The 23,417-nt window shown below is 49.9% G+C and overlaps 1 protein-coding gene across 6 annotated transcripts in view; it reads right to left on the bottom strand.

Annotated features, from left to right (window-relative positions):
• Positions 1 to 5,799: 5,799 nt before the first annotated feature.
• Positions 5,800 to 23,417, bottom strand: part of CADM1 (cell adhesion molecule 1) — a 219,675-nt gene continuing 202,057 nt past the window's right edge. For 2 of the 6 annotated variants that reach the window (XM_087706474.1, XM_087706476.1), the window contains 4 exons: positions 23,200 to 23,232; positions 15,517 to 15,570; positions 7,638 to 7,769; positions 5,800 to 6,107 (listed from right to left, as the gene is read on the bottom strand). In XM_087706474.1, the coding sequence (XP_087562600.1) occupies positions 5,989 to 6,107; positions 7,638 to 7,769; positions 15,517 to 15,570; positions 23,200 to 23,232 (338 nt within the window). In that variant the 3' untranslated portion in view covers positions 5,800 to 5,988. The remainder of the gene's footprint in view (positions 6,108 to 7,637; positions 7,770 to 15,516; positions 15,571 to 23,199; positions 23,233 to 23,417) is intronic. The other 4 variants (XM_087706475.1, XM_087706479.1, XM_087706478.1 and 1 more) reach the window with 2 other exon arrangements.

Genomic DNA, 23,417 nt, shown 5'->3' with positions numbered 1-23,417 from the left:
ACTCAACTCAACACCTGTGACTCTTTGAGGGACAGGACATTCTCCACTGGGCAGTCATTCCTGAAGAAGGCACTGCTGGGGGGCCAAATAGCCAGTTCTGACGTTTGATCAAGCAATATAGCAGAAGATCAAGAGGGAGGGAGGGGAGCCGAAAGCTTTGCACAGTTGCATCAAGAGGAGCCTTCAGTCAAAAAAGCATGTTACGCCAGTAGAAAGGCAGCAAGCAGGGCCTGGTGGGGCAGCCTTTGCCTCCCACAAGGATTCAGTCTCCAATCACAGATACTTGGGGCTGTTGCCATCTTCGCAATAATCCCTGACAGATTCCCCCCTCCTCCAAATTAAAGTTCTTTAAAAAAAAACAGCCAAATGTAATCCAACTTGTATTTTTGGCATTAATATGGGACAGGCAGAGCACAAGAGAGATGGACATGCAAATTTTTCCGTGTTGCTAAAGTCTGCTTTTTTTAGTCTCTCCCCACATCAGCCCTGGAAGATTGAAATATCAATTACAGATCAATTTTCTCCTTAAGTAAACACTAATGCAGGATAAACAGCATTAGGAGATGCAATCGTAGCATTGCTGACTTCAGGACCGACTGCCTGCTGCTCACAGCAAGTTTAAGCTTGGAGATTAATTAACCTGAGGAGATATCACTTAAGGAAGATTTAAGGCGATCAGGTTTGGGAAAATGAAGCAACCAGGCATATTAAGGAGAAGGCCGCGAGTTTCTAGAAAGGAGCAGCAAACTTTGATTTCTGCTCCTGCGGTTGAAGCTCTTGTTTTCCAGGCTTTAAGGATCAGCTTCAGAAACGGGGACATTCTCTTTTCGTAGATAAGCCATGGTAAAGCCACGGGCTCTTAAAATAATTCTGGTCCACAATCCAAAGAACTAGCGAAGAGTTTGAAAAGCGCCACGTCATGACAACCTCTTCTAAAGGAGGCATCTAGTTTCCTTACTGATATGAACAAATATCAGTCAGGGAAGAGAAATTAGCAATTAGCTTTTGGAGAAGCCTAGATGATCTTGCTATGTTCTGGTAGAGTACCATCAGCCTGGTGTTTGCAACTTTATTGTCCTTTATTGTCAGGCATCCCTTCTTAACCTTTGGAGCTGCAGAAAAGCAGAGACTCGGATTTTGTGGAACAGACTGCAAATGGTCAGCTGCTTGGACATCGACCACAGAGGAGCTGCCTCAGTTTGACTAAGCGAATGTTGACTTTCATCGTGGACAACGTCACCTATGGGACTGGAGTCCACAGGAGATGTATCATGGTTGATGGATGCTCCTTAGAATGCACCCGGATATTCTGGGGACACAGTAGAGCAACTGAAACCCAAAGCTAAAGTTGACCCATTTCAAGAAGACTGGGAATGTCGGGATGACCTTTAATCAAAAGGCAACTCAATTCTATAGGAATCGCCTGGGAAAATCGGCCGAGCAGTTGATTCTAAATTTTGATCCAAGGCAAGCCAGCATTTATTCCAGAAAAACCTCCTCTTCTGGAACAAATGAGCAAAGGCACAGGAACACACGTCTTGGAGCAGGCCCACATCTTCAACTCGCTCAAGGATCTTAGCTTAAGAAGGAAAGAGAATTAGCAACGATCCAGTTTTAGATTACGTAGCTCAGCCATTTCTGGCCAAATAAATATCGCTGGTTGCCTCTTTTTGTCACCTTTTCTATCACAGCTCAGCCAATGAGAAGAAAAGGGACTATGACAGTATTAAGTGTACTCAAACCAGACAGCAGATCAAGGGAAAGAATCAAATCCTGAGAGGGAAGTCCAGATCCCCTTCCCCTCCAGCCCGACACTCAAGAAACACGATCAGATGAAGCTTCCTTTTGACAAAGGACAAGAGGTTGAGAAAGACAGGCTGCTTTTCCGGCAGAAAAGAGCAAGGTTTCTCCAGAGAAAGAACTCTCTTCTATTGAGTAGAGATTTCCTTTCATGGTTTTCATAGGACAATGAATGATGGGGCCATTAGAGGACCCATTTCGCCTTCCTGCCAACACCAATGTCCGGGGAAACGTCATCTGCCAACTCCAATGCCTGCCCTGAAGGAACCAGCCTTCCCTTGATCTTCTTTTGAAATTAAGACAAGAAACCACCGAGGCTTGTCAGTGGAAAAACCTCCCCTACGGCTCCACTGGAGAGCATTTCTTCACAAATAATTTCACAGCAAGCTGGAAAATGCTACAGCACCCCCTTGAGGGAGGAACGAGGAAGCCCAGAATTCGGAGGCATTTCCTTACCTGTTGCCATCACTGGGCTTTCGTGAACGCCACTGTGGGGCCCTGAACAGGCAGACCCATTGGAGAAAAGGTCTTTTGGACCATGGCTGGTCAAGAAGACCCTGGAGAGATCAAGGAAGCAGAGGCCGAACGTTGGGTATTCGTGTATTCGTGTATCAGGGGAGGCCCTCGTCAGCCTGACCTTCTGGCTAATGGAAGGCCTCAAAGGCAGCCCTGGGGTCAGCAGGGCCACCAACGACCATCCAGAAGCAGTTCTGAATCCTGGGAGTTGAGGTCCACTTGTCTTAACTTTCCCTTTGGAAGGGGCTCCACGGGTAACAACCCTCTCAGCTTGAGGAAGTGAGCCCCGGAGGAGAGAGCCAGGAGACTCACGGAGGCAGAAGGGAGAAATAAGCACCAACCGGGGGTCGTCGCTAGTTTTGTAACATTAATTTGTTTTTATTAAGAAGACAGATACTTTATAGTACTTCTTTCTCTTTTGTAAAAATGGTATACATGAACCAATACAAAATGTGAATGGGAAGAGATGGTTATGCGTTTTCTTACACTGTAACATCATCCATGGACACCTTAAACAGAATCGGCCTAAGGGGGCGAAATTAAAACAGGTCAAAGGGCGAGTCAAGAACAAGCTTATTTGGCATTTCCCTCCTCCGCTTTCCTTTTTTGTTCCGTCTTAAGGAAAAGGAAAAGGGGGAAACTATAAAACCACCTCCGGATGACCAACACCCCAAAAACAAGTTTGTTCTTTCTCAACTCCTAACTCTTGGAATCTAAGCCTGCACAAATCAATAGCTAACAATACATTTCAAACAGTGCACGTCACACTTGCAGGAACAACCACCGCCGCCCCCTCTCCTCAAAAGAGCCTCCTTCCCGAGCGGTGGCGGGAGACCACCGCCCATCCTTTCCCTGGGTGGGGGGAGGGGTTGCTCCTGGCGGTCTCTTCCAAGGTGTGGGATCCAAAAAGTTTGCAATCTACCTGAGACGGAAACACCAATCAAAACACGTGAACCTGAGACATCTCAACAGTATTAAGTCAAAAGTTACATCGGGAACACGGGCACCACTGTACACTTTCCAAAACAAACATGAGCCGCTCAGCGCAGAGGATGTGCCAGTTCTGGGATCGGTGGTGGTTAAAAAAAGGCCCCCCTCCCTCTTGAAAATCGTTCAGAAGCTGTCCATGGCCTGCCTGCCAGTGTGCCCCCCCCCCCGACTGGGGTCTCCGGTGGGTCCGAAGGCTGAGAAACAAGATGGCGTGGTACAAAACGGGTTTTGGGGGGGGGGCAGCAGCCAAAGGCCGGGTTTGGGGTTCATGGCTTAAGGATGGCAAGGTTGGGGGGAGGGGGAGGAAGGTTGTCGGGGGAGGGAAGATGGGAAGGTTCTTTTAAAAAGGACGGGATTCGCGTGCCAAATTCTTCAGCGAAAGGTTAACATCTAAATGTTTCTGCCAATAATTTAAAAATAAATATTTTCAAAAGCCTTTCTTTTCTTTTAAAAAAAAGATGTTGACGTAAAGAGATGGTAGTCTCTCTCTCTCTCTCTCCCTCCCACCCTCCCCGCGATAAATCTTTGCAAGTATATAACAGGACAGCCATACAAATCTATCAGTCAATATCCTTTTAAGTGCTTCCCTGTAAGCCAACCCTGCTCCCAATGTGGATTCTTCCTGGAGAGGCCCAAGGGCTGTGGTTCTCAACCTGAGCAACTTTAAGACAAGGGGACTTCAACTCCCAGAATTCCAGCGTTGTGTTGTTGCTGCTGGGGAATTCTGGGAAATGAAGTCCACGTGTCTTAAAGTTGCTAAGGTTGGGAAACACCGCCTTAGATGACTCTGGAACAAGGCTTTCTCCCTCCGTCCTTCCCCCGGGCTTTCCGAGAGGGAGGTGCCTCCGTTTCCAGCCTTGGGGAAGAGAAGACAGCTTCTCTGATCTCCCAGAGCTTCAGGTGTCCAACCCCCATCAGGAAAACGTGGTGTTGGTTGTCTCTTCCCTACTTCCGCCACCCATGGGAAGATTGATAAATTATCGGTAGGTGGAGGCTGGGCCTGGGGAAGGGAACTAAGACTCCATTTGGAAGCTGTAGTCAGGGAAAAAGAAAATAATATTTATCTGTCTCTCTCTCTCTCTCTGTCTGTCTTACACACCCCACTCAGCCTGAAAAAATTTGGATCCAGTAAATGAAGCGCTTCTGCGCCAGCCGCTGCGCTGATTTCCTGGGGACAGAGGCTCAGCCGGAGAGCAAGGCTCGCTTCTCTTCCATCCCCACTCTGCTTTTTGTCCGACAATCACATCCAAAGGCGTGGCAAGCAGCCTCTTGGTGACTTCGGGGCGCCCAATATGGGTCACGCACGGGGTCTGCAGGCCGAGAGCACAGCGTGACTTCTGTCGCCAAGCGCCAAGGGAAGAAGGGCTCAAACGAGGCCGAAAGAATACGCAGAACCAAAACGGGGAGGAAAATTTTTTAAAAAGCAAAAGTGTGGACGAGTATGGCCGATTCATAGTGTTTTCTGCCTCCAGCAAATGACAGCGGTGCTGGGCCAAAATGGGAGCCACCGACGGGACCTTTGGGAACCAAAATAACCAGAGCCAAACTCAGCCTTTCCTCCCCCTTGTGTGACCGGGGTTTGTAATGTTGTCCGCGAAGGATCTGCGTCCCCCCGTTCACGGCAACCGTTTCGGGGAAGATCTTGGGCGAGGTCTCTGCAGGCTGACTGCGCCCGTCCAGAGACTCAGGAGTGCGGAGAAGCACGGAAGGGAAGGAGGTTTGGCTCCCTAGGCACACACTTTGCTCGCAGGTGCTCAAGTCAGCACACTGGGGGCTCTGGGTGAGAATCAGCACCGGCCCAGGTGCTCGTCTTTGCGCACTGGAAACTGAGGCAGCGGCTGCCCCTCCTCCTACAAAGCCTATTGGTCCAAGCTCTCACAACAAGGGATTATGATGGATGATGGGTACACTCAGTTTCAAACAATGAAATCTAAGGTGTGCTGGTTCTCCTTTGATGACACGGTTTCAAACAACAACAACAAAATAGAACCCAGAATCTCAAACGAAAAGAAAGAAAAAAAAAAGAGGAGAAGAAGAAATAGGAGAAGAAGAGAAAAACTAACAAAACCGAAGAAGTTTTTTTTAAAAAAAAAAAAATAATAATAACCAACCAGCCCAAATCTTTTCTCAAGGGATTCCAGCAGACAATTCCAAGAAAGGCTAGGAAGAAGAAACGAGAAAGGTAAGAACTGTATGAAACTGTAGGATCTCTCCCCCCCCTCCGCCCTCCCCTCCCTCCAATGAAATAAAAAATAAAACAAGGCACAGAATTTTCTGTAAATGATGGAACTAAACTAAATCCAAGCTGAACTTGGCCAGAGAATTAACAACCCAATGATACAGAAGTGTCACACAGCAGAGTGTACTTGACAAAGGACACCTTTTCTCTTTTTTTTACGTTGGGACTCCTCAACTCCCACACATTTGCCAGCCATAAATTTAGAAAATAAAAAGAAAGGAAAGGAAAGGAAAGGAAAGGGAAGAAAGAAAGAAAGAAAGAAAGAAAGAAAGAAAGAAAGAAAGAAAGAAAGAAAGAAAGAAAGAAAAGAAAAGAGACACAAAGAGACAAATTAAAAAAGCTGTAAGCTGGTAGCAACTTCCAACATCATTGTCTCTATCTTCTTGGAAGGGCCTGGGCCTCCCTCAGCCCGGCCGTTGGGCGCCTCCTGCAACAAGGGGGCTCTAAATGAAGTATTCCTTCTTCTCTTCAGAATTGTTCTGTCCGCCCTCGGCGTTGATGATGGCAGTGTCGGCATCGGCTGCGTCGTCAGCCCCTTTGGCTTCGTGGGTGAAGTATGTACCTGCGCCAAGGAGAGAGGACTCAGGGACTCTGCCGCCCCAGGTGAAGGGCTCAGCCCCCCCCCAGCCTCTTAGCAATAGCAATAGCAATAGCAGTTAGACTTATATACCGCTTCATAGGGCTTTTAGCCCTCTCTAAGCGGTTTACAGAGTCAGCATATTGCCCCCAACAACAATCCGGGTCCTCATTTTACCCACCTGGGAAGGATGGAAGGCTGAGTCAACCTTGAGCCGGTGAGATTTGAACCACCGAACTGCAGATAGCAGCCAGCTGAAGTGGCCTGCAGTACTGCACTCTAACCACTGCGCAAACCTCGGCTTCTTTTCGGCTCCTCTTCCTACCAGGCCCTCCCCTCCCTGTCCCCCGTCTTACGATGCCAGCTTTTGAGTGCTCCCCCATGCCAGGCCCTTCTTCACCCTCCCTCCCTGCCCTTGGGGAGGGGTGGGGGCCGAATGGAGAACGGCCTTCCCTAATTCTGGGTCTTCCTGGAGAAGAGCTTCCAAAATCCCCAGCCAGGAGGCTGATCAGGGTCAGCTCAAAGTCAACTCAGTCCTCCGTGAGGTTCTGAAGAGCCATGTGAGGATTCATCTGGATTTATACAAATTTGGACAGAATCGTACCGAGAGATGCCCCAGCAGCTGGTGTCCCGGGGCCTTTAGGCACCAACCTTTGATCCCTGGCAACCAAGCGGCCTCTCCTCACCCCACTTCGAGGGGTCATTCTAAGGGAAAGTTGGTCTTGGAGGTCTTCATGCATCCTTTCTGCCCTCCCAGAGGTTCGGCTGATAGTCCAGGTGTACCTGGCAGTTTGCCCCCCACAGCCAACCACAGCTCCCCCATCCCTGTCTATCGGTGAGAGATGTTGGCAACCTTCTGCATGGGTCAAAAGGGGGCATCCATAGTGACATGCAGCCCACCTGAAAAGCCACCCTGCGTCTGCCCAGATTATGAGGCAAGAGAGCCGACCTTCTGACGGTCCTGAAAAATGTCCTTTTTCTGTACAGAATGTGGCTCCAGGATGAGACTGTGTAGGGGGCTGCCTGATGTGTGAACTATGTGGAAGACCCTCCATTTCTTTTAAGGAGCGGGGAGGAAAAGCATTTTGAAATGCTCTTAGCCCTAGGAAGCTCCTGCACACACTTTAAGGAATATCTACATGTAGGGTGACATCTGTCCATCTGGTCAGAGTGAGACCTCCAACCCAACTGGTTTTGTAGTAGTTAAAAAAAACCCAGAACCATGGGACTGGCCCTACCCTCGGGCCAATGGTACAGTTGCTTCGGGCATCTTCAACTTTCTACAAGTCCCGTGAGGGAGGACCTCTTACCACTTTTTGCCTCTGGCCGCATGGATTTCTGTGCAGCCCCTTGGGAAGGGCTCCCTTTGATTGGGTTGGAAAAGCGGGGAAGAAGCTGAAAACACGAGACACCAACCCCCCAAGTCCACAGAAGCAAGGAGAGGACAGGGGATGTCTAAGATCTCCTCTGCCCCCATCCCACTTTTGTCGACAAGCCCCTTGTACTTGCACTGACCTTTGTGTCTTGCGAAGTACCGCCCCAGGATGATCAGGAGGCAGAGCATGGCGAAGACCACCACGGCCACCACTCCTCCAATCACCGCATGGTCCACCGCCGTGATGGCGCTCTCTTCTCCTGCTCGAGAATCTGCCACAATTAGAAGATGGTCAGGATGGTCCCTGGAGACCTCAACCCTCCTTCCTCGCAGAGGTGCGGCTCGTTTTACACCAGGGGTCTCCAACCCTGATGGCCCTGGCACTTGTGGACTTCAACTCCCAGAATTGGGAATTGAAGTCCACAAGGCTTAAAAGTTGGCAAGGTCTGTTTTGGACCACAAGAGTCCCAAATGGGACCCCGGGTGGCTGCTGGGCACTGCTGGAATGCATCTGGGTGGTGGGACTCACTAGATGCTGGCAGAAGGGGAGGCAACTGGAAGGACGGAGACGTTGTTTGGGGGACCTTCCAATATAGGGAATCCATACCTTGCAGCTGCAGCCCCGTGAACAAATGTCCCCCCACCCTCAAACAAAGACCCGTCAAAGGAGGGGGGATTGTGGTGGGCCGGCCCCGAACCTCTCTCTGCGTCCCTCCCCATCCTGGGAGATTTAAAAACGCGCCATCAACCTCTTCTGAACTGAAGACAAAAAGCAATCATTGCCTATTGCTTTTATTTTATTTATTTAACATCTTGCCTTGCAATTAATTTGCTTTTACGAGCTGCTCGCTCTCTTCTGCTCCCCCCACCCCAATGCTTTCTGTCGGAAGAGGATTGACTGGCTCAGCTGGGGAGCAACCGCAGTGAGGCCCGGCGTGAGGGATGGCTACGTAAAATTAATGTATAGCAATGTAAACAATTTTAATTTAGGGACGTGGCTCAGCAGCCCTCCCTGCCCCTCTAATGGCAACCGAGATTTATAAGGGAGCAAAAGACAATTATTCTCCTGTTGATTAATACATTAACATTTGGGAGCCACGCTCGCCTTTCCCCACCTCTCTCCCTTTTTTTTATTTTTTTTGATCGAGTTTAACCGTGACACCTCCATTAAAATGATTTACTGGCCGTCCCTTACAATTTAAGCACAGCAGCAACTGAAATAGTAAAATTCCTTTAAGTTTACATGATTTGTGAAGTCCGATGTGAAGGATTTGCCATTTAAATCTTTCCCTACAAGAAGCGCCTGGCCAATAAAGCCCCCCCCCTCCCCCCGCCTCCAGCCCACCCGGGTGCCGGAGAGAAATGCGTTTCTCCAGGAAGAGCCGGTTGTGCAAATTTCAGCCCATTTTTTAAGGAAGATTGATCTCTCCCCAGAGTGGCTCCTCTCTCGGAGGCCCCCGCCTCGAATAATATTTGAAGTTTATCGATCAAGTGTGCAGCTCCGTGGCAGCTGCAGGTAATGGGGCTCCTCGGAGGAGGAGAGGGGCCAGATAGGAGGCTTCCAGGTGGGGGGTGGGTGGGAAGGATTTACGATCCCCACGAATAGCATCAAATCTGCGCCATGATTAAACACTCCGAGGTAAGTAAATAACTCCTGGCTGAAAATTGCTGCAAAATGAAGTTTAATTAAAAAAAAAAATAGTCCCAATTAAGAGTCTTCCAGAGGCCCCGTTAGAGGCTATTCAGGCGAAGTGACTCCCTGGAATGGGAAGAGGAAAATCCTTGGTCCACCAGGGAAGAGGAGGAGGAGAAGGGCCACAGCCACCCTCACCTGGAGGGTGCCAGAGGGAATAAGGCGGCCATTGCCATGGGTCAGCCACCAACCTTCCACCCACGGCAAGGGAAGAGGGGTCAGGCAGGGGGAGGAGTGTTGTCTTGAGCAGGGAACCTAAGGGGGTCAACGAGATTCCTTTTCACGTGTCTTCGTGGACCCTTGGGGTGACTTGAGTCACATCTATGTGCTTGGACACAATTTCCTTCTGCCTCCAGAGTGAGTAGGGGTCCGTCTAGACCAGAGTTTCTCAACCTTCACAACTCTTGAGTTGGCTGAACCTCAACTCTCAGAATTCCCCCGTCAGCAGCAGCCCACCCTCCCCAATTCTACCTCTTAGCTGTTGGGCTCAGGTGGGAAATGAGAGGATCTACTCTGACAGATCAATTGGGTCCTTCTTGGCTGTTTTTTGGGGGGAGGCTCTGTGCTGGGGGTTGCTGCCTCTGCCGAGCACCCAGAGTGAAGTGGTGCTTGGTCCCCAAGGTGATTTTTCCCAAAGGCAGCTGGGCTTTCTTGTTTTTTTTTTGTCCTTTCAAAACATTTTTAGTTGATGTTAGTGGCGAATTTCAAGGCTCTCCCAGCACCTTCTCCCAATTCAATGTCTGGCCTTCTTAAGGCCCCCGGGGCATATCCGAGGCTGGGCAACATCTAACTAGGTCAGAGGTCTTCAAACTTGGCAACTTTAAGACTTGTGGACTTCAAGCCTGGGACTTGAAGTCCACAAGTCTTGAAGTTGCCAAGTTTGAAGACCTCTGGCCTAGGTGGACCTCGCCCCCAGGATTCACCCGCAGGCATGGCCAGGTGGGTGGGGAATTCTGGGAACCGAAGTCCAGCTTTTAAGTGGAAAAATGCCAAGGGGACACACACTCAAGATGATTTATGGATAGTTTAGGCTATTTCATTTTACGTATCACTTTCTGTTGGGGGCATTTTGAGTGTCAAAGATGATTCATCTGCTGATCAACCTGGCAACTGAGCATTGAGGTCCATCCCCAGCTGTCTGGCAAAGCACGGAATGGGAGCCGTTCCGTCTTCTAGGGCAGTGTTTCTCAACCTTGGCAACTTGAAGATGTCTGGACTTCAACTCCCAGAATTCCCCAGCCAGCATTCGCTGGCTGGGGAATTCTGGGAGTTGAAGTCCAGACATCTTCAAGTAGCCAAGGTTGAGAAACACTGTTCTAGGGGACCGTCGCCGACTGATGAAACCAAAGCGCCCCCACTCAACAACTGGGGGGAAACCCCAGAGTTTCCCCGTGTGGAAAACGATGACTTGACCTTAACAATAAGGGGTTAGGCTGAAAAGCCCCGTCCCAGTTCAGCTGCTTTCTTAAGAGATGCCCGTTCCGAGCTGAGCAGGGAAGATTTTCAAATTCCGAGAAAACGCCACATTTTTTGCTAATCCTAATGTGTTATTCTTTCTTCCTTAAGGTTTGCTTTTCTCAGCACCAATTCAATTACAGATGCTACAAATCCTTCTGACATTTAATTCCTTCTTGTCAGACCGAGCAGTAAACGTAGATCCATGCACGGCGTTTTCATTAAGATGTTAATATACATCTTAGCCTGCTAGCGTTTCTATCCAGGTGCCTCCCAGGAAAGAGGTAGGGGGAACTGGGGGGGTAGACCTGTGCCCAACGCTCCCTGCCCAGGGGCAGCCAGCCGAGGGAAGGGAACCCCACGCTCTGGGGGGAGGGGGCGCCTACTCTATGGGGCAGCATAGACCCCCTCACTGTTCACCAACCCCCAAATCATGCTACCTAAGCACCTGCTGTGCAACGGGCAGGAGACAAACCCATCCTTGGTATCAGGGCTCTTCCTTTGGCCCCAGAGAATCCCACTGCAAGCTTACTCCATGAGCCCCTGGCTTGGAGGCAGGGCCATCAGTGGGGACGCCGCTGCCTGGTCCTCAGCTGCAGCTCAGAAGTGCCTTGTGCAAAGCTAAGAGATGCTCCTCAAAACTGGACAGCATCAACTCCAACACTGCTTTGGGGCTATGAGAACAGTGGAAACTGTCCCCGTATTTAACGGAGGAGCATTTAAAATCTTGGCTTTGCTTAGTACACGGAGTGTATCTTCTGTATTATTGGCCCGCCTAGTGTAGGGGAAAAGCAGCAAGAGGGAACGGCCTTCTGCCAATACAATTGTGGTTTTAATGGGGGGCAATCTCTGTCCCTCAAGGTTGGACTGTGGGGTCTTGGGTGCTCTCTGAGCCCCGTCGTTCACTAACTAGGGAACGGCATCAGTGCAAAGGAGGGCAGTGGGTGTGAGGAACGTGAAGTGAAAACCCCCACAGTCACTGGCATGGAAGAGGATAGCAATAGCAATAGCAGTTAGACTTATATACCGCTTCATAGGGCTTTCAGCCCTCTCTAAGCGGTTTACAGAGTCAGCAACTTGCCCCCACAATCCGGGTCCTCATTTCACCCACCTCGGAAGGATGGAAGGCTGAGTCAACCTTGAGCCGGTGAGATTAGAACCGCCGAACTGCAGCTTAGCAGTCAGCTGAAGTGGCTGCAGTACTGCACCCTAACCACTGTGCCACCTCGGCTCTTGGTTGGATATCCAACTTGGATATCCTACTTGGGTAGTGGAAAGTCTGCAAAGAAATATGTAAGCTCAGAGAGCCTGCGCCAATTGCGATCCGGCCTATTTAAAAGGTTAATTGGGCAACATTTTAGGGGTCGGACTTCCATTACAAAACGAAACACAGTTTTTTAAAGGAGAACACTTCTTATTTTCTCACGGACACTCACAAACCCCCACTGCATTTCAGAAACTGACATAATTGTGATGACCCAGCCACAAATGTGTACGATCTTAACTACACACTGCCAAGCTTTGGAAGTTTATCAATAGGAAGCGTGAGTTATCTCATTTACACCCAGAATTTAAGCCGAGATCCCAGAAAGAGGTTTGCTCTTCTAAGATCTCTGCTTAGCCAGTTCCATTTCCCTCACATTCTACCCCAAAAATTTAGCCCACAGAATTCTGCAAATAAGGATGGGCGAGAGGCCGTGCTTAGAATGGCTTTCAAGAAGGCCCCTTCCCAGTGGTGACATCAACTCAAGATATACGTCAACTTTTAAGAAACCAACGTCGTTGGCACGGCTGAAGGATGGGTTGCAAAGAGTCACCTTCTAGGTTGGGAAAGGGATGGAAGAAGTATTATGCAGACCCCTTGAGCAAAAGAGCATCTTCGGCTGAATCAATGCCGTTTCCCCCCCATTGTGACCGATTCTTCCTGCCTGTCCAACTGCCTGCACCTCCTTGGACATCCCGCAAAGCACGAGACCCTTGCCCTCCTGGGAACGAAGCTGCAGCTGGCCACCTCCTCAGCCCAAAGAAAACGGAGGAGGGCAGGATGTCCTGGCTTTATGATCACAGGAGAGAAGAGAAGGCTCTCCTAACAGAGAATATTCAGATCCCTGGAAATCCAGGCTGCCCGTGGCCACACCAGCTGCCTCACTTACTGGGAGTGTTGGGAGAGGAAGAACGAGGCTGCCCACAAACTGGGTGCAAACTGCACGGAGGGCCTCCAACCGTGTTTCCTCCTCTTGCTGCCCACAAGCACCGGCCGCAAACAGCTTGGCCGTTGCTGTTGATACGCCGAATGTCCCGGACACAACGGACGCCGAGCACTTAAGTAACCCAGCGTGTTTTATGGCTGTGATTTCCTCTCCGAGGGGTCTCATTTTCTCCTGCTAAGCTATGTAGGCCCAGGTACGAAAGGGGTCTCTTTAGGGAACGGGAGGGGCAGCGCCAGGCCAACCGGACCGAAGTTCCTCCCAATTTGCTTCCGCAGCATTTGTGCTGTAAAAGCAAAGGGCTGATGGATGGTTACCGAGTGGGCTCAGCATGCCTGTTAATTGTGGCAAATTTAGATTTAAGGCTCCCTCTCACACAGAGGTTTTAACGGCTCCTGTTGCAAATCAATGTTCCAAACTGCCCTTCTGGGGCACGTGCGCCTCCCCCCCTCCCTCCCCTCCTGGGCTGCAGGGCCATCCATCAGCACCAGGAGGGATGCTCAGAGCATGGCGCAGCAGCCTCCTTCCCCCCCCCCCCCCTGCGGAAACACTCCGGTCTCCCCATCCCCTTCGCCTCTGGACTGCACTGCAGTTGCCACCAAAGGCCTCTCTTCTGCCCCCCCAGCAAAATCCGCCTGGCACCATGGAAGCCGGTGGCAAATCCAACTTTCCAGGAGAGGCTGCAGCTGAGACCGGAAGGACTTCTCGCCACCTCAGAATCCGGAGAATGGAGGGGCCGAGACACCCCCCCCCCCACAACTGCAGCCCTGCCGTTTTTCCTCCCGGCGTGACCCAAACTGCTTCACCCTCTCAGCACTGACTCCCCCCCCCCCAAGGAAAGAAGGGGCAGCTGTGCTTCAGGCAAGGCCAAATCTCTATGCCCCCCTTCCTCTAATGGGGGCAGATCCCCGATTCTGCCCTGACAGCTCTTGGGAAGCCCTGGGGAAACTCCAAGAGGCGCCCACTGCCACCTTCCCGCAGCAGATGAAAGCTGGCATCCGATCCAGGGGTTCTCTAGGTCAGTGTTTTTCAACCTTGGCAACTTGAAGATGTCTGGACTTCAACTCCCAGAATTCCCCAGCCAGCGAATGCTGGCTGGGGAATTCTGGGAGTTGAAGTCCAGACATCTTCAAGTTGCCAAGGTTGAGAAACACTGCTCTAGGTCTCTTCTGCAGCCTGACCAAGAGAGACCCAATTCAATCCCTCCGTCTCCCTGGAATTCAGAGATGGGCTTCCAGAGATCAACTAGACGGCTTGGAGAAGGAATGTGGGCAGCTCAGGGCAGCTGTGGGGCTCTGGCCTCCGGAGGGAAGTCTCGCTTTCTGGAGTGGCTCAAAGCTTTGACGGATGGCCCTCATTTATGGCGACAACTGAGGAATGTTTATTCCCAGGAGAGCAATCCGGAAGAGGGGATGCAGACCCTCCTGGCTGCCTGGCATTATTCATTAGCCCAGTTTATCCCCCTCACCTTCCCTAATTTTAGTGATGGGCTATTTAAACCCAGAGTTTGTCTTGCAATATAATTGAATTTGGTCTCTAATTTAAGCGAGTGGAATTCAAGGAGTTCATCCTTCCCCAATCAATACGTTCCCCTTCAGTGACCCATTTCAAGATAGCTTCATAAAGAATAATGTATTTTGTTTTAATAAATTTAATCACTATGACAGGTGCTCAATTTTTATTGGCTGCTTCTCCAGACATCTCTTTTCCAAAGCCATGCTTGCAATCAATAGTAATTGATTAATCAGCATCCCCTATGAACAAAGGTGCTAATCAGTTTTTGATTAGTTAATCAAACTACACAGGTCCCTTTTGATTGTGCCATGCTCTACAACCTGCAGAAAGGGAAGGAAGCTGTTGGGGCTGCATAAACAGGAGCCCGCTTAGTCCCTCCAGAAACTGGAAAAGAAGGGGAGGATAACCATCTACAAGGCAGGGGAGACGGCCGGCCTTCTTAACCTGGATTTGCGGCTGCTGATCGGGAGATAAAAGCACAAAGCAGAACACGCTGCACTGGGGAGGGTCTCCCACCCTCCCTCTGCACTACAGGGCAGCGTCCTGTGCAAAGCAAAGGGCAGGCATTAAGGCGGGAGGGGCGTCCTTCTCGCCCACCCCCTGTCCTGGCAGGTGGGCCATTTGCTGTAAAGGAATAAAGTCCGGGTGCAAATTAACGTGCGGGCTGGGTGGGCAGGAGAAGGACCCACCTCCTCTGCTCCACTGACGGGATAGGCAGCCATGCCAAGCCCTCCCCCCCCCTCCAGCCCCAGGTGCAGCAACCTGTAGGCTGTGCCCAGGGTCCTCCCCTCCCTCCCTCTTTGACAAAATAATTCACATTTCAAGGGGGAAAAGGAGTCAGAATCCCTCCCTCCCCCCCCCCAACCACAAACCCTGCAAATCCCAATTTGTTAGGCCATTCCTCCCCACCCACTTAAACCTTCTGGCCATTGATGCCCCCATCTTGGGCAACCGGGGCTGCTCGGCTTCTGGCAGCTGGGAAGAGTTGGCTACGGGCAAGGGGGCGGGGAAGAGGGATCCTCCAGGCCCAGAGGAGGGCCAGAACTGCAGGGAAGTTTTTTTTGGGGGGGGGGTGTTGCTGGGAGAAGCAGCCGAATGCAAAGAAGGCGTGGAGCAGATGCAGACAAGCAGACGGAGGCCAGCCCTTACCTGAGAGATCCCCATAGTCCAGCTCTTCGGCAGTATTGGGCAACTGAGTAAAGCCTTACAAATAAAAACAGAACTCAGGTTTCTCTGGGTTCCACAGGGCAAGAAAAACAAAACACTTAAGAACAGAGAGGGACATTTCTCCAAAGAGGCAATTTGCCACCTGGCTCGAGTTGCCTGCAAAGGGGGGCCGATTCCCATCAGAGACAGGGGTGTGTGTGTGTGTGTGTACAGACACATCTATAAAGACACACGCAGGCAGATTCCCCCCGTGTCTTTGAAATCTACAAGAAGACCAATACAGTGTCAGGAGAGAGAGAGAGAGAGAGAGAGAGAGAGAGAGAGAGAGAGAGAGAATCTTGGTCTGCTCGATTTGAAAAGCACAAAACACAAAGGGGAACATTCAAAGCCACTCACCCATAAGTACATGCAAAAGGGATTAATCCCCTAGGACAGTGTTTCTCAACCTTGGCAACTTGAAGATGTCCGGACTTCAACTCCCAGAATTCCCCAGCCAGCGAATGCTGGCTGGGGAATTCTGGGAGTTGAAATCCGGACATCTTCAAGTTGCCAAGGTTGAGAAACACTGTCCTAGGAAAAAGGGCTTGGTTCTTCTAATGAACCGCTCCGTTTAGATGCTCAACATGTGGCAAGGTGTTTTGTTTTTTTCCAGGTTTCTGTATACATGTCAGTCTCCTGGCCAGGCCACTTAGAATATTCCTCTGACCGATCCAGAGCTCTGCTGGACTGTATTTTCAAAAGCACCGGTTTATAGTTGGGGTAAGTTGGGTGTTTTTTTAACGGGAGATGTTTTGGAAAAACCACTGAGGGTTTGTTGCTTAGAAAGTCATCTCAAAGCTGATAAAAGTACATTTGTGTGTGGGGTGGGCTGGGGTGGGTGGGTGGGCATAAATCTAGTTTTGAAACGGCTGTTGAGATGGGGGATGCGTTTCAGCTCAAGGTTACGGAAGGGATACGAGCACCAAGGTCTGTTGATCTCCCAAGAAAGACAAGGCCTTTCTTTGTGGACAGAGACAAGGCCAGGAGAAGAGAAGGTGGATGGTGGTCACCTCCACCTCAGCCTCTCTTGCCTCGGAGAAAGAGGAACATTTTGAGGGTCATCTCAAAGCTGATAAAAGTACATTTGTGTGTGGGGTGGGCTGGGGTGGGTGGGTGGGCATAAATCTAGTTTTGAAACGGCTGTTGAGATGGGGGATGCGTTTCAGCTCAAGGTTACGGAAGGGATACGAGCACCAAGGTCTGTTGATCTCCCAAGAAAGACAAGGCCTTTCTTTGTGGACAGAGACAAGGCCAGGAGAAGAGAAGGTGGATGGTGGTCACCTCCACCTCAGCCTCTCTTGCCTCGGAGAAAGAGGAACATTTTGAGGGTCATCTCAAAGCTGATAAAAGTACATTTGTGTGTGGGGTGGGCTGGGGTGGGTGGGTGGGCATAAATCTCCTCCAGCTTTCCTGACACTACCGTGTTCTCCAAACCTGAAGTGTGTAGGTTCAGACAGGTGTCCCCTTCGCTAGTTTTGAAACGGCTGTTGAGATGGGGATGCTTTTCAGCTCAAGGTTACGGAAGGGATACGAGCACCAAGGTCTGTTGATCTCCCAAGAAAGACAAGGCCTTTCTTTGTGGACAGAGACAAGGCCAGGAGAAGAGAAGGTGGATGGTGGTCACCTCCACCTCAGCCTCTCTTGCCTCGGAGAAAGAGGAACATTTTGAGGGCATGTTTTGAGTTGACAAATGACAGGCGACTCTTTTCTGTGTCCTTCCACTTCCCAACTCTGCAATGTTCAGGTTGGTCCTAGGAGACCTTCTCCTCTGAACCGAGGTTGGCCCTGACAAAGGTAGAGCTCTCTCCTTGCTGTACAAGGTGGACTGTCAGCTGGTTCACTCGCTTATTTTATTTTGGTGCTTTGCTGGCCATTCAAGTTGCAGCTGCTGGATTGCAGAGTGAACTTCAAGAAGGCGGCTACCTCCTGGCCACTGGACACGGGAAGAGATAGCCACAATTGGCTCTCAATGATGCCACTGGTTTAGCTGCACCCGTAGCCTTGTTTACAGCCACAGGATACTTCTTGGAGGAGTTCTGAGACTTCTTAGAGCAGTGTTTCTCAACCTTGGCAACTTGAAGATGTCCCGACTTCAACTCCCAGAATTCCCCAGCCAGCGAATGCTGGCTGGGGAATTCTGGGAGTTGAAGTCCGGACATCTTCAAGTTGCCAAGGTTGAGAAACACTATCTTAGGGCTTTGTGTCCTAAATGTCAACAAATGTTTGGAGAAATAGTCAAGAAGGATCTTAAAAGCATGTCAGACAAAAATGCCTTGGCTTCTTTCGGTTTTTTTTAAAAAACATTCACTTGACTATTCGAAGTCTTTGTGCTTCGTTTTTGTAAGAAAGCATTCGGATATTCTTGCAATCTTTCTGGATAAAGGAAAACTAAGTTTCTTCTGCTTGTAAGTCCTTTTACCAAATGGATTTAAAGAAGTGAAAATCAGCCGAATAGGGAGGGCCACATTGGAACATTTGGAGGGGAACGAGAGAGCTGTTTTCCTTCTGTATTTGCCCAACATGATTCCTCTTGCTTCCAGAATTGATCTGAGAGCAGCAATCAATTTTCCTTCCTTTAAAAATTTAAAACAAAAATTAAGAAAATATTATCCTGAAATGTGTTTATGGCATAAGTCTGCAGAGCTATTAAATAATGCAAATACGCTTATTCAAGTTTCCAGACAGGATATAAAACAGCTGGTTAACATCTAAATAAGAAAGTGGCCTGCCAGCAGAGAAGACATGTGTTTGAACGTTAAGGGTGCCCCTGCTTAGCCTTCATGGAAATGAGCAGAGGGGACCCTTTCGAATAGCTCCGATAGGAAAAAATTTAAAAAAAAAAATGGGGCTGGAGGGTTTGATTGGCAGAAATCAGGTGATGGCTGAAAAATGATAAATAGAAAATCACTTCTCAGATTTAAAACCAGGACTTTGGGGCAGATTATGACGGTATAAAATGCAACGCAAATCAGTGTAATGATCAATCAAAGGAGTAATCTATGTCTTGATTTAAACAGGTACAAAAAGTAGTGAGTTAAATTTACTGAGTATGTAACTCTTGTTTGCTACTTAATTCCCGAAGGCCAGCTGGAAGACCTACATCTCCACCTGATTCAAGATGGCCATGAGGATGGGAGTCTGAAGGAGAGGAGCTGCTATGGAGAAGACCTGTTGGTGGGCTCCCTTCTGCTCTACCACCTGGTAAGTGGGGGCTCCTAGAAGACATTCCTTCCACAAGCCATAAGGGCCTTTCTGCCTAGTGCAATGTTTCTCAACCTTGGCAACTTGAAGATGTCCGGACTTCAACTCCCAGAATTCCCCAGCCAGCATTCGCTGGCTGGGGAATTCTGAGAGTTGAAGTCCGGACATCTTCAAGTTGCCAAGGTTGAGAAACACTGGTCTAGAGGTTGAGTGTTTCTCAACCTGGGTGGGCATCACCTTCTAACATAGCTGGCTAGAACTCTGGAAGTTGCAGTCCACACAACTTCAAGTCATCCAGGTTGAGAAACACGGCTCTAAAGGATCTGCCTGTGTGGATCAGTTGCTGGATCTTGCTGCAGAGTTACTATTGAATCATATTTGATTGAATAGAAAGGGCATTTCCCCCCCCTCCCATCTTTCCTTCCCTTCCCCATTTTTGCATGGACCTTTTTTTAAAAGGATGATCTATGACATTATTATGGCCTGTTGTAGCTGTTGAAATTTAATGGGTTGAGTTCAAGACTGTTTTCTGCAAAAAAAAAGCCAATTCGTGGTATTTTTTCTTTTTTCTTCTGTTTTACACACCCACAAACACATATTCACAGCGTGAGCTTCATTTCTCTGCACTCTGCTCCTAGTTGGCTTCATCAGCTTTGAGAATGACATGGGGTTTCTTCATTGGATTTCTGAACATGCTGGAATCCTAAAATTTAAAGGGATTTATAGGCGATGGGAGGAGGATAATGAGGGGAGGAGGAAGTTGCGAGCAATGCCAGGTTCTCCTAAAGGCCCCAATTAATGGGAGTCATTGAGGGAGAGGATCACGTGGCCCTCCAGCAACCCTAGCAGGGTTTCTGCACTTTTATGGGGGGTGGGGGGGTCTGCACAGATGCTGCCTGCCTGGGGTGTGTGTGTGGGGCTACACCTGGCCTCGCCACAGGGAGCTGTGAGGATCTCTGGGTCTACTTCCTCTCCCTGTCCACGGAATCATTGAAATGCAGATTGGGTTCTGAAAGGGCTCTCCGGTTCTCAGGCAGGCACCGAGGGGGGGGGGGGCGGCTGAGGACAAAGGGCGCCTGAGCACCCACCCACCGTGTGCAGAGAGAAGAAAAGCATTCCAGAGGGAGAAAGTGTCCCTGGGCCTTTCCGGGAATACTAAGTGTGTTCTTGGGAAGCTGCTGGAAAAAACAAGCTTTTCTCCTTGTTCCAACCGATCTGGGGCAGGGGATTGGTCCAAAAAGCCATCTGAAAAGACGAGGGAGAGTGAAGCGGAGGAGAGTTCAGGAGGGCAGCTGAGACGAGCATTATCTGGGGCAGAGTCCTGGGGCAGGGAAGGCAGCCGGAAATAGGGCAGAGACACATACAGAAACCTGGAAGCTTTGAATCCTTGGCCTTGCGGGGAGGAAAGAGTTAAGTTTCCGTGCTTTCAACTTGCCATGCATTGCTGTGGGTCAGCCCCAGTGTTGTGAGAGAAGGTCTGGGGGTGGGGTAGGGGGGCTGCAGTCCTGCATGCACTCTACAAACTCATCTCTTCTCTGGGACGGGTTCCCCAAAGAGGGAGGGAGGGGGAGGGCCAAGCAGCCTGCTCCCCTCCAGGCACCTGGCATCAGGCGCCTTCTGGGACTCTCCTCTAACCTGGGCAGGAGGAGCCCCCTGGGTTCCACGGGAGGGCCATGCCCGTCATGCATTTCTCCCCATCCACAGACATGCTGGTGCTCGTTGGGACACTGCTCAGAACAGGATGGGCAACACACACGAGAGAAACACCCCGGTCAACTTCAGACACACTCCGGCAATGCAAGCTTGGAAGGAGACGGCGAGGAGCTGCAAGGGGGCAGGGAAAGAGCCACTTTGCTAAAGAGGCTCTCCGGGAACTCCCCCCTCCCATTTTTAAGGCAGAAAGTGCGGGGCGGGTGATGGAACGTTGGCCAATGATACTCGGGAACCGTTGACTCATCCCTCAAAAGAAAGGCGATCTTTTCTGCTTCTTTTCCTCGGATCTGATCGGTTTTCTAGGGCAGTGGTTCCCAAACTTGGCAACTTTAAGACTTGTGGACTTCAACTCCCAGAATTCTCCAGCCAGCTCTGCAGAGCTGGCTGGAGAATTCTGGGAGTTGAAGTCCACAAGTCTTAAAGTTGCCAAGTTTGGGAACCACTGTTCTAGGGCAACAATTTGCTACTCAAGATTGAAGTTTCCCAAAGAGGCTTTCAAAAAAAAGGTAAATAACAGGACCGGAGAGATCTCTGCAGTCATGTGGTCAGCACGACATCACATAGCGCTGCGGCCTCCCCACCAAAGTGGTACCTATGTATCTAGTCGCATTTGCGTGCTTTCGATCTGCTAGGTTGGCAGGAGCTGGGGCGAGGATGGGAGGTCACCCTGTTGTATGACACTCGGGTCTCTAACCTGCTGGGTTTCCAGCTGACAAGCCCAGTATCTTAAGCGCTGAGCTACCCTTGGTTGTTATGGCTCCATCTATTTATATGCTGCCTATCTTGCTATCCAGAATGATTCATGACACAGACTGAAAATCCCAATACTGAGATTTTTCTCTTTGTTTTATTCTCTTCTTTAACTTTATCTGAAATATTTCTTTGCCCTTGCTGAAAAGGCAAAGTTGGAAGTCTCCTCTTGACGATGGGAGGCATAGAAATGGCCCCAGGGATCTGGAGCCCAGCCTTCTCAACTATTCTGGACCTCACTGCGGCTCACGTTACGAGGCACCGTCAAATGAGAGGCAATTTGTGCTGCTGTACACAATGGCAACTCTTCAAGAAATAATGGCTTTCTCTGGAAGAAGCGGCGTTGGGCAAGCTAAAATAGCTCCAAAAAAGGAATGGGCAATGAAAGATCCCACTTTCTCCATCATACTGAGATGATCACAAGAGAAAGTGAAAGGCTCTTAAGGGACTTTTGTTTTCTGTTGATAAACCTTGAAAAACTTTGGTCCAACAGTAGATAATTGGCTACTTTTCTGGATTTCCACTTAAACAACCACTCATGAATAAGGAAAATCAACAACTTCATTGTCTAGACCAGTGTTTCTCAACCTTGGCAACTTGAAGATGTCCGGACTTCAACTCCCAGAATTCCCCAGCCAGCATTCGCTGGCTGGGGAATTCTGGGAGTTGAAGTCCGGACATCTTCAAGTTGCCAAGGTTGAGAAACACTGGTCTAGACTGCTTGTCTTCCCCGGGAAGGGCGAGATGAGGCTTCATGAATCTTGGGGGAGGTCAAGCTTATGACGCTGGTGCCTGTGCAAGGATTCCAAGCTAGTTCCTCGCTTGACCTCTCCTTCCAGCCTATCTGGCCGTTTCCCAACACAAAGCCAGGCTAGATAATTGGAAAAGACTCTTTTAAGACTCCTGGCAATCTTCATGAATTTTCAATCTTTCGACTGAATGATCAAGAGGCACGGAACATGATATCTTTCCCGGTGAAATAAAACTGGGGACGAGCCACCACTTAGAAGCAGAGCATAGCTTTGCTAGGGAACAAGGCCACGTTTCAAGATCTCTAATAGCAAATGTACTACTTAGAGGAGGAGGAGGAGTGCGGCAGTCTCTCCTCCGAGGAGCCACCTGTATAAAGGCAGCTTCTGATGAAGTCAAGAATGAAATTTTGCTGGACCAGCTGAGGCACAAACTCCACCGAGTCTGATCAGGATTCTTAACCTGCACATCAACAACCAATGTTCTCTTTTATCCTTCCCGACAGTTATTCTAATGACCTGCCAAGCTAAGTGTCTCTTAAGACAGAAGGGGAGCATTTCAAGCCATAAATATAGGGAGGCCCATTTTAACTGAAGCGCAGTCAGCTTCATGAATTAAAAGCCATTTCTCCAGTATTTTTCCCCACACTCTGGCTAAGACCCCAATCGTCGCCCCACTTGGAACATCGACACACTCGGGCGAGGAAGCTGCCCAAGGAGCAGCGTAGCCACTTTGGAAAGGGGAAGGAGCGAGGAGGGAGGGACTCTGCCTTACTCATCGGTCCTTTGACCAGGGAGGGCAACACCTGTGAGCCAGCCGGCTGTTGAAAGATTCAGGTCTTGGGGATAGGACAGTTTCTCCCTTCTCTGGCACACTTCGGGAAGTCACCGAGACGGGCAGAGAGGATGCTAAAGATAAAAGTGGGGCCCCCGCTTCCTTTCCTGCTCTGAGGGATATCCCGGGGCTTCTGCAAAACGTGGGGAATGCAATGAAACGCACGCAGGGGGGGCCAGCCTGGCACCCCCCTTTCAGGCCTTAAAAACCAGGAGGGGTTCTGGGAGCAGCCCTTTTGGGAGGTGGCTTTTCCCCGCCCCAATTTCCTCTCGGCCCCTCCCCGGTCCTCGCCCGCCCCCCCCCCATTTTTCTCCCAGGCTTGCCGTGCCCCCTCAGCTCGAGCCCAGCGCAAAGAGAAAAGAGGAATGCAATACCAACCGTGAACTGCCGGTTCTGCCGCCGCCGTTGTGTCTACACACGGGTACAGAGTGTGGAGGAAGGGAAGAAACAGGAGGTACAGCATGCAAAAAAGGGAAATGGAAAAAAAATGGAACAGATCATATATGAGAGCAAGCTTTCCAAGAACATTGCGTGACAAGCAATCATAAAAATGAAAGGCCAAAGCATTTGAAGTGAGTTGCACTGTTTCAAGAGTC

The sequence above is a fragment of the Thamnophis sirtalis genome, unplaced genomic scaffold (assembly GCF_051295495.1).
Source record: "Thamnophis sirtalis isolate CommonGarterSnake01/CBP01778 unplaced genomic scaffold, rThaSir2_p1.2 scaffold_2, whole genome shotgun sequence".
Taxonomy (NCBI): Eukaryota; Metazoa; Chordata; class Lepidosauria; order Squamata; family Natricidae; genus Thamnophis; species Thamnophis sirtalis.
This window is presented reverse-complemented; position numbering and strand designations above follow the sequence as displayed.